Source organism: Lissotriton helveticus, chromosome 12 (genome assembly GCF_964261635.1).
Source record: "Lissotriton helveticus chromosome 12, aLisHel1.1, whole genome shotgun sequence".
NCBI lineage: Eukaryota > Metazoa > Chordata > Amphibia > Caudata > Salamandridae > Lissotriton > Lissotriton helveticus.
Window position 1 is genome coordinate 842422004 of NC_136073.1, and position 23648 is coordinate 842445651.

Genomic DNA, 23648 nt, shown 5'->3' on the forward strand with positions numbered 1-23648 from the left:
ATATCTGTAAGAGACATTAGTTAGTATTAGATTCCTTACCTTAGAATATGATGGATTAAACCCAGATCAGTTGACTGGGGGTGAGTGTTTGATTTGCTCAAACGCTCCGTCCATCATCCCCTTTTGTATCGCTTTGTTCGCCCTAAGTGTGGCAGGGTATGCTCAGACGTGAGTCCCTTGCTCACTTGGCCACTGGATTCAAGATAGCCTGGCTGATGAGGATTATGAATCCGAAACCGGTCCCAGGATGCTTGTTTCCGGTCCATGGAAGACATGGCTTGGCAGTTCGGGCTGGACTGTTCCCATGAGGCTCAGGGTCAGACTGATTTGCAAATGGCCATGTCTGAAATGGGGTGGCTGAGTGGGCTAAAGAATGGTGATTGATTAAACCCAGATCAGTTGACTGGGGGTGAGGGTTTGATTTGCTCAAACGCTCCGTCCATCATCCCCTTTTGTATCACTTAGAATATCCCCAGGCGTCAGACTGGATCCGGAAACTTTTGCGTAGCAGTACCCTTGCGCGTCGGTAGGCGTCGTCTGCGGCTCCGCGTCCGTCGTCGGTGTCGTGGGCGCCGTGATGACGTCGTCGGAGTACTTAGACGCCGCCTCCGCGTGCTGACGTCAGTTCTTAGACACAGCTTTTCCGTGCCAGAAACTCAGAGCCATGTTAAAAAACCAACACTGGTGCCATTGAAACTAGGGCCCTGAAAGGGGACAACCCTAACCCTAGATATTGGTTCGCAGAACGGGGAGGATGGGTGGGTCGGTAAGGAATCTAATACTAACTAATGTCTCTTACAGATATATCGTTACACAAGTAGTACTTGTGCATCTGAAAGAGACACGTTAGTATTAGATTCCTTACCTTAGAATAGATACCCCAGCAATACCAACTCCGGTGGTGGGTCTGCGAACCAATAATCACACCAGAAAGTCCTGGAGGACGGAACGGCCAAAGAAGCCATCCCTCCGGACTTGACTGTCCAGGCAGTAGTGTCTTACAAACGTGTGCAGCGAGGCCCACGTAGCTGCCTGACAGATATCCTGTAAGGGCACACCCCGGCCCAGGGCAGTTGTAGTTGCCGTGGCTCGGGTGGAATGAACCCGTAATCCAACAGGGGGCTCCTTCTTAGCCAAGGAGTAACATGCCTGGATACACAAGATGATCCACCGTGAGATGGTCCTCTTGTGCACCGCTTTCCCCTTCTTAGCGCCCACGTAACCAACAAAGAGTTGGTCATCCACCCGGAACTGGCGTGTGCGATCCAAGTAAAATGAGAGCGCACGTTTTGGGTCCAGACGGTGGAGCCGCTCTTCCTCTTTAGAGGGATGCGGTGGCGGGAAGAAGGTTGGCAAGGTGATAGACTGTCCGATGTGGAAGACCGTGACAACCTTGGGCAGGAAAGATGGTTTGGTACGCAGCACCACTTTGTCCGGATGGACAGAAAGGAAAGGTGGAGTACAAGAAAGGGCCTGGAGCTCACTCACTCTCCTGGCAGAGGTGATGGCAACCAGGAAAGCAGTCTTCAAGGTTAGAAGGCGAAGAGGACAGTTGTGAAGTGGCTCAAAGAGAGCGCACATCAGAAACATAAGAACCAGGTTCAAGTCCCACTGAGGCATCACAAACGGAACAGGAGGAAACGTGTGAGTGATGCCCTTTAGAAATCTATTTACAATAGGGGACTTGAACAAAGAAGGTTGATCAGGCAGCCTCAGAAAGGCTGAAAGGGCAGAAAGGTAGCCCTTGATAGTGCCCAGAGCAGAGACCTGCTGGGCAAGAGAGAGAAAGAAGGAAGAGAAGAACCTCCGAGAGAGGGGCAGCAAGAGGATCCACAGCCTTTGCTGTGCACCATGCCACAAATCTGTTCCACCTGCAGGCGTATACCGACTTTGTGGAGGGACGCCTGGCTGCCAGAATGACGTTACAGACTTCAGGAGGCAAGTCAAATGGCCTTAACTGTCGCCGCTCAATCTCCAAGCATGGAGGTGGAGACTGGGCAGGTTCGGGTGGAGGACCGTCCCCTGCTGCTGCGACAGAAGGTCCTCCTGAAGAGGCAGACGAACCGGGGGATCGACTGACATACTGAGTAGCTCTGGATACCAGTACCTTCGTGCCCAGTCCGGAGCCACAAGGATGACTTGGGCCCGGTTGCGCTTGATCTTCTTCAGCACTCTGGGCAGAAGTGGTATAGGCGGAAAGGCGTACAGTAGACCGCAACTCCACTCGCGACGAAAAGCGTCTCCGAGCGAGTGCCGCCTGGAAATTCCAACGCGCAGAACTGATGACATTTGGCGTTCTCTTCGGTGGCGAATAGATCTAACCAAGGCTCTCCCCATCGCTGAAAGAGGCCTTGCGCCACGTCCGAGTTCAGACGCCATTCGTGATCCATCATGCACCAACGGCTGAGCTCGTCCGCCCTGGCGTTCAGAGAACCTGCCAGGTGTTGAGCCACCAGGGTCACGCCCTGGCGTTCCAGCCATTGCCAGAGGCGCAGAGGCTCCTGGCAAAGGGTCCACGACCCCACCCCGCCCTGTTTGTTGCAGTACCACATGGCGGTGTTGTTGTCCGTGAACACCTGCACTACACTCCCCCTGACAGAGGGGAGGAATGCCTTCAGCGCTAGACGAATCGCCCGTAACTCCAACAGGTTGATGTGGAGCCGGGCCTCCGCCGGAGACCAGAGGCCTCTGATCTCCGCCTCTCCCATGTGGCCCCCCCATCCCTGGAGGGACGCGTCCGTAACAACTACGTGCTCCGGTTGGGGAAGGGAGAGGGATGTGCCGCTGACCCAATCGCGGTCCGTGAGCCACCACTGCAGCTGTCACGCAGTGCCCTCCGAGATCAGGACGTGGTCGGATAGGTTGCCCTGATGCTGGGCCCACTGAAACTTCAGGTCCCACTGCAGAGCCCGCATCCGCCAGCTGGCGTGATGCACCAGCAGGATGCAGGAGGCCATCAGCCCCAGAAGCCGCAGCGTCAACCTGACCGAGACCCGGGATAACGGATGAAAGATGGGAATCAGAGCCTGAATATCCCGGACCCGCTGTTCGGGCGGATAAACCCGAAACCGCGCCGAGTCGAGAACCGCTCCGATGAAAAGGAGCTTCTGAGAGGGGCACAGGTGTGACTTCGGCACATTGATGGAGAACCCCAGCCGGTGCAGGAGATCTGCCGCAGTCTGGAGGTGGCTGACGACTGTCTGGGGCGAGCCCGCCTTCAACAACCAGTCGTCGAGGTAGGAGAAGACTGAAACCCCTAACCTGCGCAGATGAGCTGCGACCACCGCCATCACCTTTGTGAACACCCGTGGGGCGCTGGTAAGGCCGAAGGGGAGCACGGTAAACTGAAAGTGCTCGTGGCCAACCGTGAACCGCAGGTAGCGCCGGCAGGACGGGGATGTGGAAATAAGCGTCCTGCAAGTCCAACGCTACCATCCAGTCTCCTGGGTCCAGGGCAGCTAGGACCTGAGCCAGTGTCATCATTGTGAACTTCTCCTTCCGGTGGAAGCCGTTGACGTTCCTTAGGTCCAAGATAGGGCGTAGGCCCCCTTTGCCCTTCTTGGGTACCAGAAAGTAGTGGGAGTAGCAACCACACCCTACTTCTGGCCCAGGAACGCACTCGATGGCCCCCTTGGCCAAGAGGGCCGTAACTTCCTCCTGCAGAAGTCGCAAATGATCCCCCGATACACGGTGGTTTTGCGGTGGCATGGCTGGAGGAGTCGCCTCGAAGGGGAGGGAGTAGCCCCTTCGGACGATCTGCAGCACCCACCTGTCCGAAGTGACGGTGCGCCAGTGGAGGTGGTGCTGGCGAACCCTGCCCCCCACTGGCGTCACATGGGCCTGAAAGCACGGACTAGGAGGGTTTTGAGGCGGATGCTGCGGGGGAAGGTGTGGACTGACCTCGCCGTTGTCCCCGACCGCCCGGACGGCGGTTTCCACGCCCACCACCGCGTTGGGTATTACCCTGCGGAGCGTGGCTGGCAGCACGTGTGGGTACACCCTTCCGTGGCCATGAAAGGAATGATAAGCAGCCGATTGCTGGCGCAGGGCCGAGAGGCCCAAGGACTTGGCCGTAGCCCTGGCGTCCTTAAAGCGCTCAAGCGCATGGTCTGCTTTGTCGCCAAAGAGGCGACGGCCATCGAACGGCATGTCCATCAATGTGTTCTGGACATCTGCCGAAAAGTTGGCGGACCTCAGCCAGGCGTGGCGTCTGACCGCCACCGTCGTTGCCATCGCTCTACCTAGCGAGTCGGTGGTATCCAGCCCACACCGGATGGAACATTTGGCTGCGTCCCGGCCTTTCACAAGGGCTTGGCCGAGTTTGGCCCGTACCTCCAACGGACACTCTGGCAGCACTTCCGCGACCGTATCCCACAGAGAGGGGGTGTAGCGTCCCAAGAGGCATGCGGTGTTGGAAAACTGCAGACCCAGACTAAGGGATGAGAAGATCTTTTTACCATACTGCTCATACCTCTTGGATTCCCTGTCCGGAGGGGCCGACGGGAACGCGGTCTGGGAATTGGAGGCCTGGATGACCAGGCTCTCGGGGGTGGGGTGGGTGGACAGGAAACATGGGTCGCCCGGGGCTGGGCGGTGGCGTCTGACCAAGTTCCTGTCTACGGGCGAACCCGTAGCGGGCTTGGACCAAGTGCCCAGAAGAACCTCATTAAAGGGCAGCAGAGGCTCGGCCGAGCTTGACTGCGGTTTAAGGACCTCAGTGAGGAGATTAGTCCTCACGGCCGCGAGGGGGAGCTCAAGGCCCAAGGCCTTGGCAGCCCTCATCAGCACCACACTGTAGGTTGCCCCCTCCTCCGAAGCCACGGTAGGAGGGGAGACAAAACCAGTGTCTGGAGAGGTGTCCAGGCCACTGGCCTCCCCAAGGTCTCCTGCCCAGTCCTCATGAGACTGACACTCTCTGGTCAGAGGGTCCTCAGACCCCTCCCAGTCCTCTTCATCACCCATCTCCTGAAACTCAGGGTTCTCAACCAATGGGGCCTGTTCATAGAAGTGAAACTCCCCAAACGACGTCTGGAGCGGCGCCCATCGGGGCCGTCCCGGCGCCTGAACAGGAACGAAGGTGGAACCGGGGACGGCGCCGCCCAAGGACGGCGCCGGAGGCGACACCTGAGGGTCCGACGCCGGGGAGGTCGTAAGGTCCACCGGCGACGAACCAGAACCCGAAGGAGGTCCAGCGGCATCCTGCGGCGCCGGGCCCGAAGGCGCCGGCGCCGCCGGAACAACTGAACCCCTCGGCGCCGGGCCCGAAGGCGCCGGCGGCGTCGGGATAACGGGAACCTGCGGTGCCGGGCCCGAAGGCGTCGGCGGCGTCGGGGCCGCAGCACCCGACGACGTCGGTGCCGCCCCAGTCCCTCTAGGGGTCCCAGACTGGTCCGCTGGGCCCGAAGGCGCCGCGGAGCCCGTCGGAGGAGAGAGTTTCCTCATGGCCACGAGGAAGCGCTCGACCTCCTCCGGCGTCGCGTTGAGCCCAGGGACCGGACGGTGTGGGGCTGGATGCGGCGCCCGCGACTCCGACGGAGCCGCGTGGGTGGTGTCACCCGAACCCCCGGCCGCATCGTGCGAGCGTCGGGGGGGGGGGGGGGGGGAGTCCGAAGAGCGATGACGCCGCTTGGACTTCTTGTGCTTCTTACCTGACGACGACTTCGATCCGGAGGAGTGCGGCCTACTCTCGGAGCTGTGGTGGCTCCGAGCCCGCGACCTGTCCCTCGACCTCCCATGGGACCGCGACCTCTCGCGGCGCGGGACCGACTGCCGGAGTTCGAGTCGCCTGCGGGACCGCTCCCGCCTGGGTTTCGAAGAGAGGGCCTGGCAGTCGGAGCAGGCCTTGTCGTCGTGATCGACGCCTAGACAGGTTGAACACAGGTGGTGAGGATCCGTGACCGACATCAGGCGGTCTCAATCCTCGCAGTGCATAAAGCCGGGCATCCCTACGGCACCGATCGGAGTGGAAAGACTTCGAGAAATGATCAAAATCGATCAAAAAAGTTAGTCAAAAATGACTAGGGTTACTGCTTTTTCCAGATCTGCGCTTGCTGGCGCGGAAAAAAGAAGAACTGACGTCAGCACGCGGAGGCGGCGTCTAAGTACTCCGATGACGTCATCACGGCGCCCACGACCCCGACGACGGACGCGGAGCCGCAGACGACGCCTACCGACGCGCAAGGGTACTGCTACGCAAAAATTTCCGGATCCAGTCTGACGTCTGGGGATATTCTAAGGTAAGGAATCTAATACGAACGTGTCTCTTTCAGATGTCTGCCATCAGGGTGTGCTCTGGAAGTGTGCCACCATTTAGGTGTCGCATTGTCAGTGCTCCTCCTGACATCTTCTTTGCCTCTGCTCCTGTAATAGCAGGCGAAGAGGCAAAGAAATTCCCTCATTTGCATGGGGCCATGCCCCCATGCAAATGGGAGCACGCCCTCTGGTGATAACGCTGGCACTAGAAGTGCACCACGCAATCTGTATTACATAAAGCATCTGCAGCCCTTTCTTTAATGCCAAAGTGGCACGTAAAGCGGGCATATGTACCAGTTGCACCCCCAGGGCACTTTCCATACTGCAGCACCAGATGAGCAAATCCATCCATTAAAGTGTCTGGAAAACTTAAATGCCATAAAGACCTAGTCAATACAGAATCGCTAGTTGGGTACAATTGTTTAACTTATTTTCCGGTTCAACAGGCTTTAGTAATTTCCATCTCCAGAGGTCTTGGTTTAACTCTCCATAGTAACAATAATATAAGCATATGAAGATCAGTACAATAGATTCCTTAACTGTATGCAGTATGAACCTCTCCATTCATCCACACCAGGGGCATAGTCACCTCCCGCTTTCGCAGCTAAAGCAGGGGTAGAGTTCTTGATAGGCCTCTTCAGCTCGACAGACAAAGGCTTCCAAATAACATGAAAGGGAGGGTTGTTGGTTGGTTGGTTGAGTGAGTGAGTGAAAGGACTAATGGTTAGGTGTGTGAGTGTAAGGATGAATAGATGGATAAGTGAAACATTCCATTGAATGGATAAGGGTAGGTGGATGGATAAAGGGTGAATAAGTAGATGGATGAGTGGAAGGGTGGGTGGATGGATGAGTAAAAGAATGGGTGAGTGAAAGCAAGGATGGATGAAAAAAGTGTGGATGGATAATTGAAAAAATGGATGAATGAAAGGGTAGACGGATGGATGGATGATAAAGGTGGATGGATGATGAAAAGATTGATGGATTAGTGAAAGCGTGGATGATGGGTGGAGTGAAAGGGTGGAATGAAAGGTAGATAGATGGATGAGCACAAGGATGGATGGATGGGTGGATGATGAAACGTCGTGAGCCTTAACTTTGGCAGCTACAGCGGGATGGAGTTCTTGATGGGCATCTTCTGTCTGCAACTTAGCAGACAAAGGGGAGTTTGTGAATGTGAGAAAATGTGATTCTGTTGCAGTACCGCCCTACTTTTTGCCTGGCTTTTAATGCAACTTCGAATGTAGAGTACTGGGTCACTGCTGTCCAGGTTCCCAGTACCAGTGTTCGTTCCCTAAAAACATGTCCACAATTGGTACTTTTGCCCCCCTGTAATTCCCTAGCAAGCCTTTACCTTTGGTTACCTAGGGCCTAGAGGCTGAAGAGGGTCACTTGAGACCCCCTCACTAGGACCGTACCACTGACCCTGCAGCTGGCATGCCCTTGTGAGGTGAAAAATTACGAAGTCGACATAGCACACTTCCTGTGAGCCATGCCAGCTAGCACTGCCTAAAAATAGCTCACTCCTCTAGCAGGCCTTACCAGCCCTAAGGCAGGGTGCACTCTATCCCAGTTGTGTGCTCATATGCATGAGCAGATATGCCCCTACAGTTATAGGGTCTACTTCTTAATATTGTAAGTGCCAGGGATGCCATAGAGAGTACATGGGCTGGGTACTCGAGTTCCACAGCACCATGATGACTTCCTTGAACCCAAGAGGGTTTGGTAACAAACCGCTCCTTGTAATAAATCCACTTTGATGCCAGTGTGAAATGTATTAAAACAAGTACTCAGGGCACCTCAGTGGTGCCCCCAGAAACCCTGGTGTGGGTACTGACTGACTTTAGGTAGACTGCCACTCAGACATGTTTCTGGAGCTCTGGGTTGAGAGCCGCTGCCAGAAACAATGCACGTCCTGGGCAGAGGTGTCCCACCTCCTCCCCCAGGACAGGCCAGTGCTCGAAGGGGAAGCTTCAAAGGCAATCCAACTTTGTAATGCGACCCCAGCCTCTGCTGCTAACAGCAGATGGCAGCCCCCGGTTTACACCCTAATTTTTGGGTGTGAAAACTTAGAAATACTAGGTGTGCCCACCTTTTCCAACTCCACCCTCTACAGATGGAGGCGAAGTTAAGCACACTTTTCAGTCCCCTTCATCTTGAAGATGAAGGAAGTTCTCCAACCAAGGCTTGGTCTATGCCCCCTCACACTGGAGGGTGGCATAATAGTGGATGTAGTCAGCCCAGGTAAAGTGCCCATTGGCCCTACCTACTACTACCCTAATCAAAATAGGTTTTAGGAGGCTCCCCAATACCTAGAAACTAGATCTGCGAGACGCAAGAAGACCCTGCAGAGAAGACTGACTACGACGACTGCCTTGATGCCAGCCCTAATGACCTATCTTACAGCCAGCAACCTATGAAAACCCCGGGAGGAATGCTGCCTTCGAAAACGGATCTGTCGAAGAAGAAACCCACTCCAAGGACTCCGGATTCACCTCTCCAACCCACACTGCACCCGATGACCACGGCCTGAGTATGAGTGGCTCACCTGTGCAGTGAAGTCTCCCCAGTGATCCTGACCTCGTGTCCAGCTTTATCGGAACACTCCTGATCTCCATGACGGGGCCTGCAGTGTGAATCCAGAGTCGACGGGCACGCCTGCACCCGAAGCTCCTAGGACTTGGTGAGCTGAACCAACTGTGCCCCCACGACCCTCTACATCTCTACTTGCCTTTGGTGTCGTTGGGCTCCCTCCTTGTGCAACGCCTGCAACCTATTTGCCAAAGGAAGAATCTCCATAGGAAAGCATTGGGCGCCCAACACTTATTTTGTACTCTGCACCCGGCTGCCCCTGTGCCGCTGGTGGTGTATGTTTGGTGCTGCATTGTGGGCCCCCTGGTGCTGGTCCTAACCCCTAAAGCTTGGCACCTGCAACCAATCTACTTACCTGCAAGGAGTGTGGGTCCAGGCACCCCCAGGTTTATTTATTTATTTTAAGAGTTGTATATAGAGCTAGCTAGACCCGGAGGTATCAGAGCGCTTTACATGAGGTTCCACAAAATTACAAGATTACATCAGTTCCAATGTACATCAGCTGCTAGACAAACAATTAAAAGAGCATAGAAGATGAGAGAAGTGAAGTGTAGAGGGTAAGGGTAAAGGGGTAGGAGGGAGATACGGCAGAAAGACGGAAGAAAGTCTGCCCAAAGTCCGTCTGGGTAGGTGACGGTCAAGAGGTAAGTCCCAAAACCCATCTCCTCTATAGCCATCCGGTAGCTTCACCGGGCATTGGCCAAATAGCTAGGTCTCAATGGGAAAACATTTAAAGAACATGGAGGGCAAAGTGAATGGAGCGTAGAGGGGAGGGGGCAGGGAAGGTGAGAAAGGGAGGATAGGGGAAGAGACAGCAAGGAGAGACTAAATGAAGTCTGTCTAAAGGCCGACTGGGTAGGTGATGACCAAGGAGGGAGTCCACGGCCCATCTCCCCTATAGCTAAACCAGGTAGCTCCATCGGGCATCAGACAAAATAGTTCAGTCTCAATACATTGAGAGAGGAGAGAAAGAGAGACATAAATAGAGAGAGGATGCGGGAAGAGACGACAGGAGAGACGAAAGGCAGTCTGGCGAAAGAGCGACTGGGTAGGTGACGTCCAAGGAGGGAATCCCCGACCTGTCTCCCCTATAGCTAAACCAGGTAGCTCCATCGGGCATCAGACAAAATAGCTAGCTCTCAAATGACGAGGGAAAATTCACAGATAAGCAGGGTGGGGACTAAGGGCCAGGACAGGAGAGGACAGAGGTCAGTAGCAGGAAAGTGAAGAGGAGTAGAGCGGGGAGGAGGGAGATACAGCGGAGAGACGAAGTTTTCACTGCAAAGCATTTGGCCGAACTCCGATTTTGACCTCTCCACCTGGCTGACCCTGTGCCGATGGTGGTGCAGTTTTGGTACCTGCCTCACCTTTGCCCCTTGCTGACTTTTGGTTCTGGAGACTGGATTGTAAATGCATTATTTACCTGTTTAACCGCGATATTGTTTTTCCCATAGGTTAACTGAACTGTTCTGAAAAGTTTTTAAGTGTAGATTTCTGAAAGTGAATAGTGTTTTTATTTAACAACGTACTTGCCTTATTGCGAAGGTCTTGGTCTTAAAATAAAGTCCAAACAAAGTATAACTTTCTAAAATTGGTCTGGATCTCCTTTTTGAGTCGTGTGTCCATTATTGGTCAATTTGTGCCATAAATGTCTTGCACTCCTCTGTGTTAGGTTTGAGGCTGCTTGACCACACTATCGCTAATAGAGCACGTTGTGTTTTACATTGAGCTCTGTGCCCTTTTGTGGAACCCCTGGACTCTGTGAACGGTATAACCATTTAGTGGTAATATCATATACAGAGCCAGGTTCCTACAGTGAGTAAAAGGATGCATGGATGGATGTCTGACAGGTGGATGGATGAGTCGAAGGATGAATAAAGGATAAATGAGTGAAAGGGTGTATGGATGATGGAAGGCTGAGTGAAAGGGAGGGTGGATGAATTGATGGATAGAGTGAAAGGATGGATGAGAGGATGGACTACTGAAAGAATGGATCGGTGAGCGAAAGCGAGGGTGAATGGATTGGATGAAGGAAAGGGTGGCTGGATGGGCAAGTGAAAGGGAGAGTAGATTGAGTGACAGATGAGTGAAAGCATTGATGAATGGATGAGTGAAATAGTAAATGGATGAATGGCCAAGTGGTTGGGAGGAAGGAAGAGTGAAAGAATAGATGATTGGATGGCTGAGTGAAAGGGTGGATGAAAGAAAAGGATGGATGGAGTGAAAGGGTGGATTTGCAGAAGGATGATGAAAGAATGGATTGATAGGTTTGTAGATGGATGTATTGATAGATTTGGATATGGATGGACGTACGGATAGAATGGTGAAATACTGAATGATAGATGAATGGATGACAAAATGTAAAGATATCAGCAGGTGGATGGAAAGATGAATGATAGATTTTTGGATGGAAGAGACGAGAGAGCTCTTCTCCAGAGGGTTGTGATGGCTTGCTTTGTTTGCTTGATACCATAATTGCTATGGTTCAAAGTGGGGGGTATTTTAATTTTCTGGCTACTCCTTGGTCTACACTAAGCTTCTCTCACTATCCTCTAAGCATAGAAAATAGAAAAGGAAGAAGTACTTGGGTCCAATGCTTACTGTTACGATATCTGTTGTGAATGATTGTAAAATTTGAAGGTACATAATCTAAATTGAACATACATTTCATCCCACTTGTGTTCCGAGGAAGTGCCAGGGAGAAACGCTACTATCTTACTTTGTTGGTACTGTTTGGAGAATGCAGTGGCTCGGCTCACCCATATCAGTGTACAAAGATGTACAAAAATACTCCAATCAGGTTATTGTGCTATACACCCTAATCTATCAGTGTTTCCACTGAAGTGCTGCTTCATATCACCAGTGTTAATTTTCTCTGTCTCCACAGCTCATCCACTGCACAGTGGTGGATACTGCCATTGTCTTCCCGCATCGACTGGGTTTGCCTTACAAGCGCGCTCTAAGGACATTGATGGCAGACTACCTCAAACGCATCATCCAAGACAATGGTGAGGCGGCATGGAAAGTAGTGTTCACAAACCTGTAACTTTACCAGTCGTGAATAATAACAGGATGAATGTCTGACCATTATGTAGTTTTGAAAAATTATTTTTGGATTAACAGTTTATGTAACGTCAGGCAGTATGCATAGCTCTGATGTTCTCACATTTATAGGTTTATAAAGTTGTATATGGTGCTTACCTAATATCGTCTAATGGAGTTATATGTTCTGCCCCTGTGGACTGGGTGAAAAAGCGGTTATAGTGAGGTTCTCTAGGTCAGATCTTGTAAAGTTAAATATTGTGCAGTCAAATTCACCATCACGAATTTATAAGGCGATTTAAAGGAGACATCTGCGCACCAAAGATAGACCAACACTGAAGAAGGTAAAGGCTGAACAAGTAAGTCTTTATATTTTTCCTAAACTGATTCGAGGTGCATCGCCTGGATGTGCCTGGAGTGAGAGTTCCAGAACGAAACTAGTTCTGTTGTAGCGAATAGGAAGGCAAACATTTATTTAAATTGTCTGTGGTAATTAGAATATTTGTTTTATAGGCTACAGTATGGTTAAAGAAAATTGGGAGGGGGAGCTTGGAATAAGTAACCTTTTCCTTATGGGGACAATACATTTTTTTTTTTGTCCTCTGAAAATTATGTAAGAAGACATCCATTGTGATTTTGGTTAATTCGAGGTATTTGCTTTCAGTTGTGCTTTTAGGTTGAAAAAGCAGTCCTTTTTCAATGAAATGCATGTGGTGAACCTGTTAAACGACTTGCGGGAAATTATGTATTTCATGTAAATTCTGAACAAATGCATAATGGTATCAAACCAGAGTAGTTTGACTGCAGATATATAAATCATATCTACTAATTGCTACTATTCACGGCCTGAGCTTGGGGTGTTCTTCCTGTTTGAGACGTTTGTGTCTCAAGCTTGAAGGTGAAAGAAGGGATTAGCAACGCTCCTTTTTAGGTCTCGGCTAGCGTAGGCTGCGCTTGCGCAGTCTCGCTGGCAAGATTTTGTTTTCTAGTATGGAGCTTAAATCCGCCAGCTCTTCTCCATTGGCTGGCTTTCTAAACGGCAGCCAGCCATTGGAGAAGAGGTTTGTCTGTCAATTTAAGCCCCGTCCGTTCCAGATTGAGGGGCGTTTTTTTCGGTCCTTTCTCTCTGTGACGTCTTCAGTCAATCAACAACAACACGCCCTCCAATCTGAAAAGGACGGGGCTTATGGACAAATGGCGAGAGCTCGATCCAGAGGAAGGTGCGAGGTTTGTGAGATTAGTTGCATACGCAAACAGCAAGGCCGTGATGGTGGGCTAATATTTTCTAGAAATACAGTGTACACATTGCCGTTAAACACCACTGCTGGAGGAGGTAATCTTGTCAATGTAAGATAATGAATCAACATAGGAAAGGCGTCATTCGGGTTTACGGTACAGCGCATGTGTGCCACACAGGGTGTCAGCTTCACACTTTGATGGACGTGCCCAACTGATTTTAATGGAGTCTCGCACCTGGCAATCGCATTTCTCCGCTTGGAAGATGTACTGATGGCCCAACAATCTCAAACACCATTTTGTGCATGAAAATAAAACCGGCTTTGACAATGTATTTGCTAAAGTAGATTTTGGCCACACATCTCCACCCACCCGGAAAGAAATTGGGGGTGGTTCAGGAGTTGTTCTGATCTATAGTTAATGCATAGATGACAGTGGGCGACTCAAACCACTGACCTAAACACGGCTCGCGAGACCATATTAGACCCTTTCTCTGAACGAGTTATCGTCTCCACAGTTAGTCACCTGACACAAACATTTTTTATTGCAGTTTTTTGGCACCAACCCGATCCGAAGGTATTGGGGCGCTTTACATAAGCCCCTGATACGTTATACAAGGACACATCTCAGGAGAACATGCATGCTTTCCAGGGCAAAACGTGGTCAAATGAGTGTCCCTCGGTTCCCCAGTCCCTCCCCTGGTGCTCAGTAATGCACATTTCCCCAGTGGCGCGCGCTCTTACCCTCCAAGAAGAAGGCCCTTCAGCTTTCGTCCTTCAGCCGCTCCATCAGCAGTCCCAGCACGCTGTCCATCACGCTGAAACTTCAGAAGTTCCTGCGCTTCCTCGTCGGCACCAATCACTATCAGTACACCGTACTACAGTTTGAACTGAAGTCTGCTCCCAGGACTTTTTCGAAATGCATGGCTGTGGTAGCAGCGCACTTGAGAAAGAACAAGGTGTTTGTCTACCCGTACCTGGACGATTGATTGATCAAAGCCTCCACCTTCCAGGAAGCGCAATTGCACTTCAACAGGACGGCCGTTCTGTTGAACCGTCTGGGGTTGCACATAAATCTGTCCAAGTCTGTCCCGATTCCTGTACAGTGCCTGCAGTACTTGGGAGCCTCCATCAATACGCTGTCGGCAAGCGTGCCTCCTTTGGAGGAGAGACGCTTATCCATCCTTCAGAAGAATCAGGCTCTCATAGCTGCTCCATCTACAACAGTGAGGACGGTGTCTTCTCTACCGGGATCGATGGCCTCTTATATCTTCCTCACTCCGCACGCGCGCCTACACATGAGGCCGCTACAGGAATGTTTGGACGACCAGTGGGACCATAGGAAAGGGTGTTGGGACGACCGGATTCAGTTGTCTCTTCACGCCCAACAGTCCCTGAGATGGTGGTGCTCAGCAGAGAATCTCCTCAGAGGGGTTCCTTTCCACAAGGACATCCCGACTCAGACTATTGTTACAGATGCATCTCTCCTGGGCTGGGGAGCGCATTCAGACCATCTACAGATCCAGAGAACGTGGTCTCCGACAGAGTCCACGTATCACATCAATTTCCTGGAACTCAGAGCTGTTCACTTGGCACTGAAGGCATTTCATCCGTCCTTCCAGACCAACTCCTTGCTTGTGCAGACTGACAATACGACCACGATGTATTACCTCAACAAGTAGGGGGGCTCGAGATCGCGCACACTGTCACTGGAAGCGCAGGCGATCTGGCACTGGCTGTTAGCCAGAGGACTGACGATAACGGCAATTCATCTGCCAGGTGTGCAGAATGTTCAGGCGGACGCCCTCAGCAGGTTGCTTCATGAAAACCACGAGGGGGGCATAAACGACGAGGTGCTCAACGACATCTTCGCCATGTGGGGCACTCCAGAAGTGGATCTATTCGCCACCGCAGAAAACAGCAAATGCCGCGACTTCGCCTCAAGGTATTACCAGCTGGGGACTCTGGGGAACGCGTTATGGATCAGCTGGTCGAACAGCTTTCTGTACGCTTTTCCACCCATTCCCCTGATTCTAGCGGTGCTCATCCATCTGGCCTGATCGCGGGCGCGGATGATCCTCATTGCGCCGAAATGACCAGACAGTGGTGGTTCACGGACCTGCTTCACCGGTCGATCCTACCTCATCGGCGGCTGCCGTGTCGGCTGGACCTTCTCACGAAGTTCGGGGGGGGAGATGGTGCACCCCAACCTCTCATCGTTGAGTTTGGCGGCATGGCTCCTGAGATAGTGCAATATGACCCCTTGAATCTTCGAGGTTTGCATGGACATATTGAAGAAGGCTAAGAGGCCATCTACTAGGACCTCTTATGCTTACAAATAGAAGAGCTTCTGCATCTGGTGCATGTCTAAGACCTATGATCCGACGACCTGCAAGGAGGATGTTATCCTTCCATACCTTCTGCATCTAGCTCAGTCTGGCCTTAATTTCCATTCCATTAAGGTTCATCTAGCTGCATTGACTGCTTACAGAAAATGTCCTTCACAGACATCCTTCTTCCAGATTCCTATGATTAAGGATTTTTTGGAAGGGTTGAAGAAGGTGTTCCCTCCTGTTCGGCTTCCTTCGCCTTCATGCGAACTGAATGTGGTGCTGTCCAGGCTGATGAAGGAACCCTTCGAGCCTATTCATAAGGCTTCACTGCAGCACCTGTCTTGGAAGGCGGCGTTTCTTGTGGCCATTACATCGGCCCGCAGGGTGAGTGAAATTCAGGTATTGTGTTGCCAGGAACCTTATACTGTATTTGATGCTGCTAAGATTGTTATGGGTACTCACCCTAAGTTCCTTCCCAAGGTGATTTCTGATTTTCATGTTAATCAGACTATAACTTTACCAACATTTTTCCAGAATCCTTCCACTCCAGCGGAACGGTCTCTTCATTCCCTGGATGTCAGAAGGGTGTTGAAATTCTATCTGGATAAGACCAAGGGTATTCGTAGATCCGACCAACTGTTTGCCAACTATGGGTCTGTTAGGACTGGTCTGGCTACTTCGAAACAGTCCATCTCTAGGTGGATTGTGTCATGTATCCAGCTCTGTTATAAGAAAGCGAATAAGACCTTAGGGGGTAATCCTAAGGCTCATTCTACCAGGGGCAAAGCAGCTACAACAACTTTGCTTCGAAATGTTCCCATTTCAGAGATCTGCAGTGCGGCCACTTGGAAGTCGGTCCACACCTTTGCTAAGCACTACTTTCTGGACTCTGATGCCAGAGCAGATGCTCAGGTTGGGCAGGCTTTGCTGCGCAATCTGTTCGCACAATAGTGGTGTTGTCTTTATTTCTCCACCGCCGGTTTGTTTTTGGATGGGCTTGCCATTCTATTTACTAGATTATGACTATACACAGAGATCCCCTACTACAGAAGGAGTAGTTTCTTACCTGTAACTCCAGTTCTGTAGTTGGGGTATCTCTGTTAAATGTAAATGTATGTATACTTGTAAAGCGCACTATCACCTTTCAGGCATCCTGGTGCTGTATACCACCGTGGAACCCTTTCTGGCTTTCCCTGTGAGATGCCCCCTACTGGGCACCCCCAAGGTGAAGCCAGGCATCCTAGCGCTTTTGGGGCCGTTGTGGAGATTAAGCAAGCTATTGCCCAGAGTTGCAGAGTGGGACCCATGATTAGAGGAGTAGGCACCGAGGCGAGAATTATCAAGTCCGTGGACATTGATCCCAAGACCCTGCTGCGTCGGGAATTGAACCCTGGTCCCGGGCCCGACCTCAGCCTCAGGGTCTGCCGCTCTAATCGGTGAGCCACACTTCTCTGTTATAGTCATAAGCGCCCGCCCTCCTCCCCGGTGGAGAAAATGGTACTGTGATGTATGCTACAGGCCTTACTTTATGCACCTTCAAAAAGAACTGAAAGTAAAAGGAAGGGGCTGTGCATGCTGGGATACCGAGGGTCTCCAGCGAGTTCCTTAAAGGCACAGTATCCTTTTTCCAGACATATAATGGCAGCCTATGGAGGCTTGTCTGTCCTTACCTTCCTCTCTATCCTTCCAAGGATTTGGTGAGGGGAGGAAAGTTTCTCTATAGGTGAAACTTGACAGATTGTGTTAAATGTGTTATTGGTGTTATATCCTTGACATTTCTAGTTGAAGTACTGGACAGTGTAGCCTTGTAGGTACAGGCTGCATTATTGTCTTTAATTTTCTCTTAAGTGTCTATGCAGGACTGCAATGAAGACAGTTTAAGAGTTATTTTTGATTGCTCCGGGGTCCACGCACATGGGCGGGACTATTCCCTAGATTATGACTATAACAGAGATACCCCTACTACAGAACTGGAGTTACAGGTAAGAAATTACTCCTTGTTGTGGTGCCCCGAGTCACCAACACTAGGACAAGGGTTTGTGGCGGCCTGTAGTGAGTGGCAGCCTGTAGTGAGTAGCAATATTTTACAGTACAAAGTGCAGAATTACAATATCCTGTGATTCTCGGCAAATCCCGTAATCTCCTCGTGCCTTAAAAAGGGAAAAAAAATCTGGCCTTTCGGTAACCGGTGATCATGTAAATCGCACTACTGCCCTTGGCGAATTTGCGCAATATAACACTGTATAAAAATATAAGCAGCTGTACTGTTTGTAATCTCAGCCAGCATCACTCAAGGCTCTGCTTACATGAATAAAAAGAAAACGCATATCCAATAGGTTTCCCTTGAACACAGGAGAATGGGGCTACGTCAATGATCATATATTGACGTCTTGAAAAAATATGCCACTGTCCGCAGCCAATACTTCGAAGAACCCCAAATACAAGAAACAAGAGAATTTCAATACTATAGGAGTTTCAAGGGTCAAAATCTGGGACAGAAAACTGTGTACAAATATCACGGTGAAGCAGAGTTTAATTTTCAGGCATTACACATTATACAAATATATGCTAAAATCAAGACACTATGGGTAGTTGTGGCGGAAAAGGTCAGATTCCATGTTTGCCGGCCTTAAAATCCAAAAGCAGCTCCTGATGCAGGGGCATTACATTAATTAGTCTGTAGTTAAAAGGCATGAAAATTCAAGACGTGCTGAGATGCATTGACAGATGGGCAGAGATAAAGTGGCAGACCTGGAAATGGTGAGCTAAACTGCAAAGGAGATGTGTGCTGCAGATGGATAGCATAGTTGTGTTGCAGGAGGAAATTGGGTTGTGTTGGAGGAAGGAACTAGTGATTTGTTAAGTGAGGGAAATTGGATTGTATTACAGTTAGAGGGTGTGCTAAAATTTAATGTTTTGCTGAAGAGGGACGGAAGACTAAGCATAGTAAAAGATACCAATCTACTTGCTGAATTGCACAGTGCCATCAATCCCAATCCTGGTTCCCTGCTTGACCAAATCGTTTGATCCTAAGCAAATACATTATTTCACTGACATCTCATTACCACATACAAGTGCTGTTTCAAAGACTTGAGTTAAGGATGTGCAGTGTGCCCAAAAGCTGTCTTGTGTTTGATTTAATAGCCCATAAAGTTGTCCCTTCTACAACACAAATCTAAGACATGTATACTGTATACATAACAGCTGACTTGCCTCTTATTTAACTAATGGCATTGTCATAAGGGGAGGGCTGGACTGTTTCTCAGGTTTAAAATAATCTGATGTGCTAAAGTGAAAGTGTAGATAAAATACATTTCTGTGAATTTTGAAGTCAATTTATCTTACTTCTATCAATGTTGGCCATATTTAATGCGCTAAGATATAGGATGATATTTAATGTTTTTTAATATTTTGAGATCACCCATTTATAATTGCTTTCTAAACTTTCTTGCGTTCTCACAAAGTTCTTTGTTAAAATTAATTAAAAAAATGTGGCATTTCCTATTCTTTTGTTTTTCCAGTTGAACTCTCCGCCCAAACACACTTATGATAGTCAGGCTCCCTTGCGTTGCGCGCTTGCTATGTCAAAGCCATGGCCAACTTTTACGGCTCAAATAACAACAATGGGAGAGGTAGGGAGAGTCAAGAAGGCTTCTCTCAATCCCCGGTTCAATGTAAATAAACAAAAAGAGAGAGGCCAGATCAATCTCAAAAATGCCACTAGATTGGAGCGAGATAAATAAGGATCACACACTCACTTAGGGTGAAAAGGAAAGCCCTCACACACCGACCTAGTCAGTGTCATGCTTCATCATCGGGCCCCACCAAAGAGGCCGAGTGCCTCTTTGGTGTGCTACAACGCCAGAAAGACTGCGGAGCTGGTTGTGTGAAGGAGGACGTGTTGTGAGGGTGAGTTAAATTAAAAGTGTCTAAACGAGTATCAAAAAAAAAAAAAATAATATTTTATTAAATGATCCCTAAGACACGATTTAACAGGTATTATGTGTCTGAATTTAATTGCCAAGGATTAGGAATGGTAAAATTCAGATAAATACAGTAGATAAATTCGTCAGTCAACATGTTTCTGCCATTTTGGAGGCTTAAATTTGCCAAGGCATTCTTCAGGACTATACCCCGGCGGTATGGACTCTCTAATCGTCCACCCTGGCCAAGGGACGTGAAAGTGAAAAAAAGAGGGTAGGTGAAAAAAGTGCATAAAAAGGGAGAGCAAATGCTCAATCCCAAAAAAACTCCAAATTCGGGAGCGTTTCTGCACTTTAAAATTAGGCGCTACTTGCACCATGGGTCTCGGGAGGGGGGTTGGAGCGAAATTGGCACATCGCCCTCGTTGCTCACAGCCCGCTTAGACACCTAGGATCTCCCTCGTGACCGGACCCCGTCCCGAGTTTTTTTGGGATTGAGCATTTGCTCTCCCTTTTTATGCACTTTTTTCACCTACCCTCTTTTTTTCACTTTCACGTCCCTTGGCCAGGGTGGACGATTAGAGAGTCCATACCGCCGGGGTATAGTCCTGAAGAATGCCTTGGCAAATTTAAGCCTCCAAAATGGCAGAAACATGTTGACTGACGAATTTATCTACTGTATTTATCTGAATTTTACCATTCCTAATCCTTGGCAATTAAATTCAGACACATAATACCTGTTAAATCGTGTCTTAGGGATCATTTAATAAAATATATATATTTTTTTTTGATACTCGTTTAGACACTTTTAATTTAACTCACCCTCACAACACGTCCTCCTTCACACAACCAGCTCCGCAGTCTTTCTGGCGTTGTAGCACACCAAAGAGGCACTCGGCCTCTTTGGTGGGGCCCGATGATGAAGCATGACACTGACTAGGTCGGTGTGTGAGGGCTTTCCTTTTCACCCTAAGTGAGTGTGTGATCCTTATTTATCTCGCTCCAATCTAGTGGCATTTTTGAGATTGATCTGGCCTCTCTCTTTTTGTTTATTTACAACTTTTACGGCTCACCACTTAGAAATCTCAACAGCCACCACTGAGTGCCACTAGATCCACTGAAGGCACACAGCCGATCTGGATGGAAAGAGGGAGGATTTTCCCGTCTTGAGCTTGAGGCCTAGGGATTGGAAAGTTTGCAGACAGGCCTTGGTTGCCTGTTTTGCTGAGTGAAAAGAAGGATCCTTTATCAACCAGTCGTCCAGGTAAGGGAACACCTGGTGTCCTGAACATCTGAGAAAGACCGCCACGGGTGCCATGCACTTGGTAAATACCCTTGGAGCCGACCTGAACACGAAAGGGAGCATCTTGAATTGATAATGGCACCCTGCCACCTCGAACCTGAGAATCCTTCGGTGCTTCAGATGTTTTGGAATGTAGAAATATGCGACCAGCAGAACTAGGGAGGATATGCAGTCCCCTGAGTCCACCAGTTGTAGAATCTCCTGCAGAAATAATATCCTGAAGGGCTGTTTGATGAAGTTGTTTAAGAGCCTCCGATTCATCACCTCCATCCACTTTCCTGACCTCTTTTTGATGAGGAAGGAGTTGGCATAGAATCCCATGTTGTGCTGATTGAACAGGACTTCCTCTAGTGTGCCCTTGGATAGAAACAATTAAATGTCCTTCTTTAAAATGGAAAGATAACGATGTAATGTTTTGCAGGGAGGGAGATTGGGAGGCTTGTAAACAAATTCCAGGGTGTGACCATGTTGTATCACGTCCAACACTCATCTGTCGAAAGAGATGAGCTTCCAGTGATTGAAGAATTTGGAAAGGAGATTTCCGAATTATAGTGTGACTTAGTTGACAGGAGCCTGTGTCATATCATTGTCTTCTGGAAGTATCCCGGGTCTTTTCTCCAGCTGGAGGACGGTGACTTACTGATTAGCTAGAGTAGGTGGATTGTGCCATTGGCCTGTAGGATTGATGCGCTGAGTACTAGGCTTGAAAACCGTGCTGTAAGTTGGGTTGATATCTCTGTTGGAATTGTGGCCAAGTATTAAATTGGCTTCTGCCCCAAAAGGACTCAAAGTGCCTCTGCTGTAAAGTGCCTAATAAACGAGTAGTCTAGGTGTCCGATTTTATGGACTGCAAAGCATCATCCACATGTTTTCCAAACAGGTTCTGCCCATAAAAAGGCATATTGAGGAGCTTGATTTGCACCTCTGGTAGAAATGACGTTGCTTTCAGCCATCCTTGGCAATGCAATACTGCTGCCCCTGCCATTTGCCTAAAGGCAGTGGAAGAAATGTTCATTGCCACATCTATGATCTCTGAAGAGACCCTTGCCCCTTCCATGAGGATTTCCTGGACTTCTTTTTTTTTAATATCTTTTTTTTTTTTATTATCCTCTGGGAGATGCTCCACGAGTAATGAATGTCAGACCACTTGTCTGTCTTATCGCCCAAGAATGTCCAGCGTGTAGGAGGCTCTAATCGAAGTAGCCGCCATGGCTTAGAAGCTCTTCCCAATGTTGTCTAGTCTGTGGCCCTCCTTATCAGGAGGGGCTGTGCACGGTAAGGATGATTTCTTCGTTGACCTGCTTGCATTATAACTGAGAAAAGTGCCACGCAAACAAAAGATGGACGGAATGCTGAATAAATCATACATTCACCCCCACTCAAAAGATCTGGGTTAAATCTATTGTTCTTTTGCTCACCATGCCACCCCAGTTTAGACACAGCCATATGCAAATACTTCTTGACCCTGTCCCTTATGGGAACAGTCCAGCCTGAACTGCCAAGCCGGGTCCTCCCTGGAACTGCCACCAGTGTCACAACTTCTCGAGGCCGAGAGCCTCTGTTACTTTGAACCCTTCCAGTGCGATTTACCTGACTTCGAGCTACACCACTGGAATGGCTCCTCGACGAGCGGCGTCCACGGGAACGACTCCTCGACTTGCTGTGAGCAGGAGCCTCAGAACAGAAGGGTAATCAACACTACTTGGTTGCTGAACAGGACAGCTGAGCCAACAGCAACTTCATCCGACGTTCCCCTAACGACTTGGGCTTCAGCCTCTGACAGGTGGTGCACTCCTCATTCGTGCTGCTGTTCCAAGCACCACATAAAAATGGTATGCGGATCCGTCGCTGACATCTGCCACGTACAGGTCTTGTACGTTTTAAATCCCAAAGGCATCAGTACACTGTTCCAGATGCTAAAGGCCTTGAGGAGGCCAAAAACAAACTGACTGGGGCCTGGAGAGAATTCAAAGTTAAGGAATCTGCGGCTAGATATCTCTTATCAGATATTTTCTTTTTTAGCTGCGATTTGACATGAGATTTGGTCAATACTTTTTTCTCACCTAAACGTACAATTTTTGCCTCCATAAACAGTCTTTTCAAGGTAACAGAAAATGCATGGACCAACACCCTCAAAACCCCCTGGAAACCTATGCCGACCTCCAGGTGGCCAACCAAATTTCAACACCTGCATCACTAACTGCACTGACAGTCGCACCTCTCTAACCCACAAAACAAGCAGACCCTCCAAACGCACCAGCTGCTTTACTCCTGAATTAAATGAATTTGCAAACGACTAGAAAGAATCTGGCGCACCAAGAAAACACCCAGTGACCAAGCCAACTTCAAAGTGGCTCCCTGCTCTCCTGCCAGTCTCCGCTCATCTCCTCCTCAGAACAGGCCTCCCGCGTGTACCTGCTCACTGCCCCCCCCAGAAAAGACCACCATCTACTGCCAAATCTGAACCCCCCTTGTCCTCCTCCCCCCCACACCCTACTTCCCCCCACACTCCTCTCTCACACTCCCTTCGCAACATCGAACATTACCTCGCCACTCTAACGAGAGATCTCTCTCGACTCAGGAACGATTTCTACAACCTCAAATCCAGCGACCTCCCTGCCCGAAGAAACATTGCTAGCACTGATCTTTTAAACCCTCCCACCTCCAAACCGTGGAAAACAACTCCCCTGCTGTGCCGAGCGCGGAGACCACTCCGCACCTCTTGCTCCCTTTCCCCTGGGGAGGTCTCTGACCTTCTTAACTCCTATCCTCCCTGCTGATACACCGTGTATACGCCTCCCCCCTTTCCAAACATCCCCATTATACTGGGGGTGAGTCGTACTCCCGCTCACCGGCCTCACCCAGGCCCCCTCCTCATCGCACCACCATCCACACCCTCCCCTCTCCCAAACCTACTCCCAAACCCCTCGCCTGCATGCTGGTTAACTGTCGCTCCGCGGCCCGACATGCC

General features: G+C 49.8%; 1 protein-coding gene across 1 annotated transcript in view; it reads left to right on the forward strand.

The window, feature by feature from the left end:
- The window catches only part of REXO1 (RNA exonuclease 1 homolog), a 195590-nt gene that overhangs the window by 163482 nt on the left and 8460 nt on the right, over positions 1-23648 (forward strand). The window contains exon 15 of the mRNA XM_078669900.1: positions 11729-11849. Coding sequence (XP_078526026.1) covers positions 11729-11849 — 121 coding nt within the window. The remainder of the gene's footprint in view (positions 1-11728; positions 11850-23648) is intronic.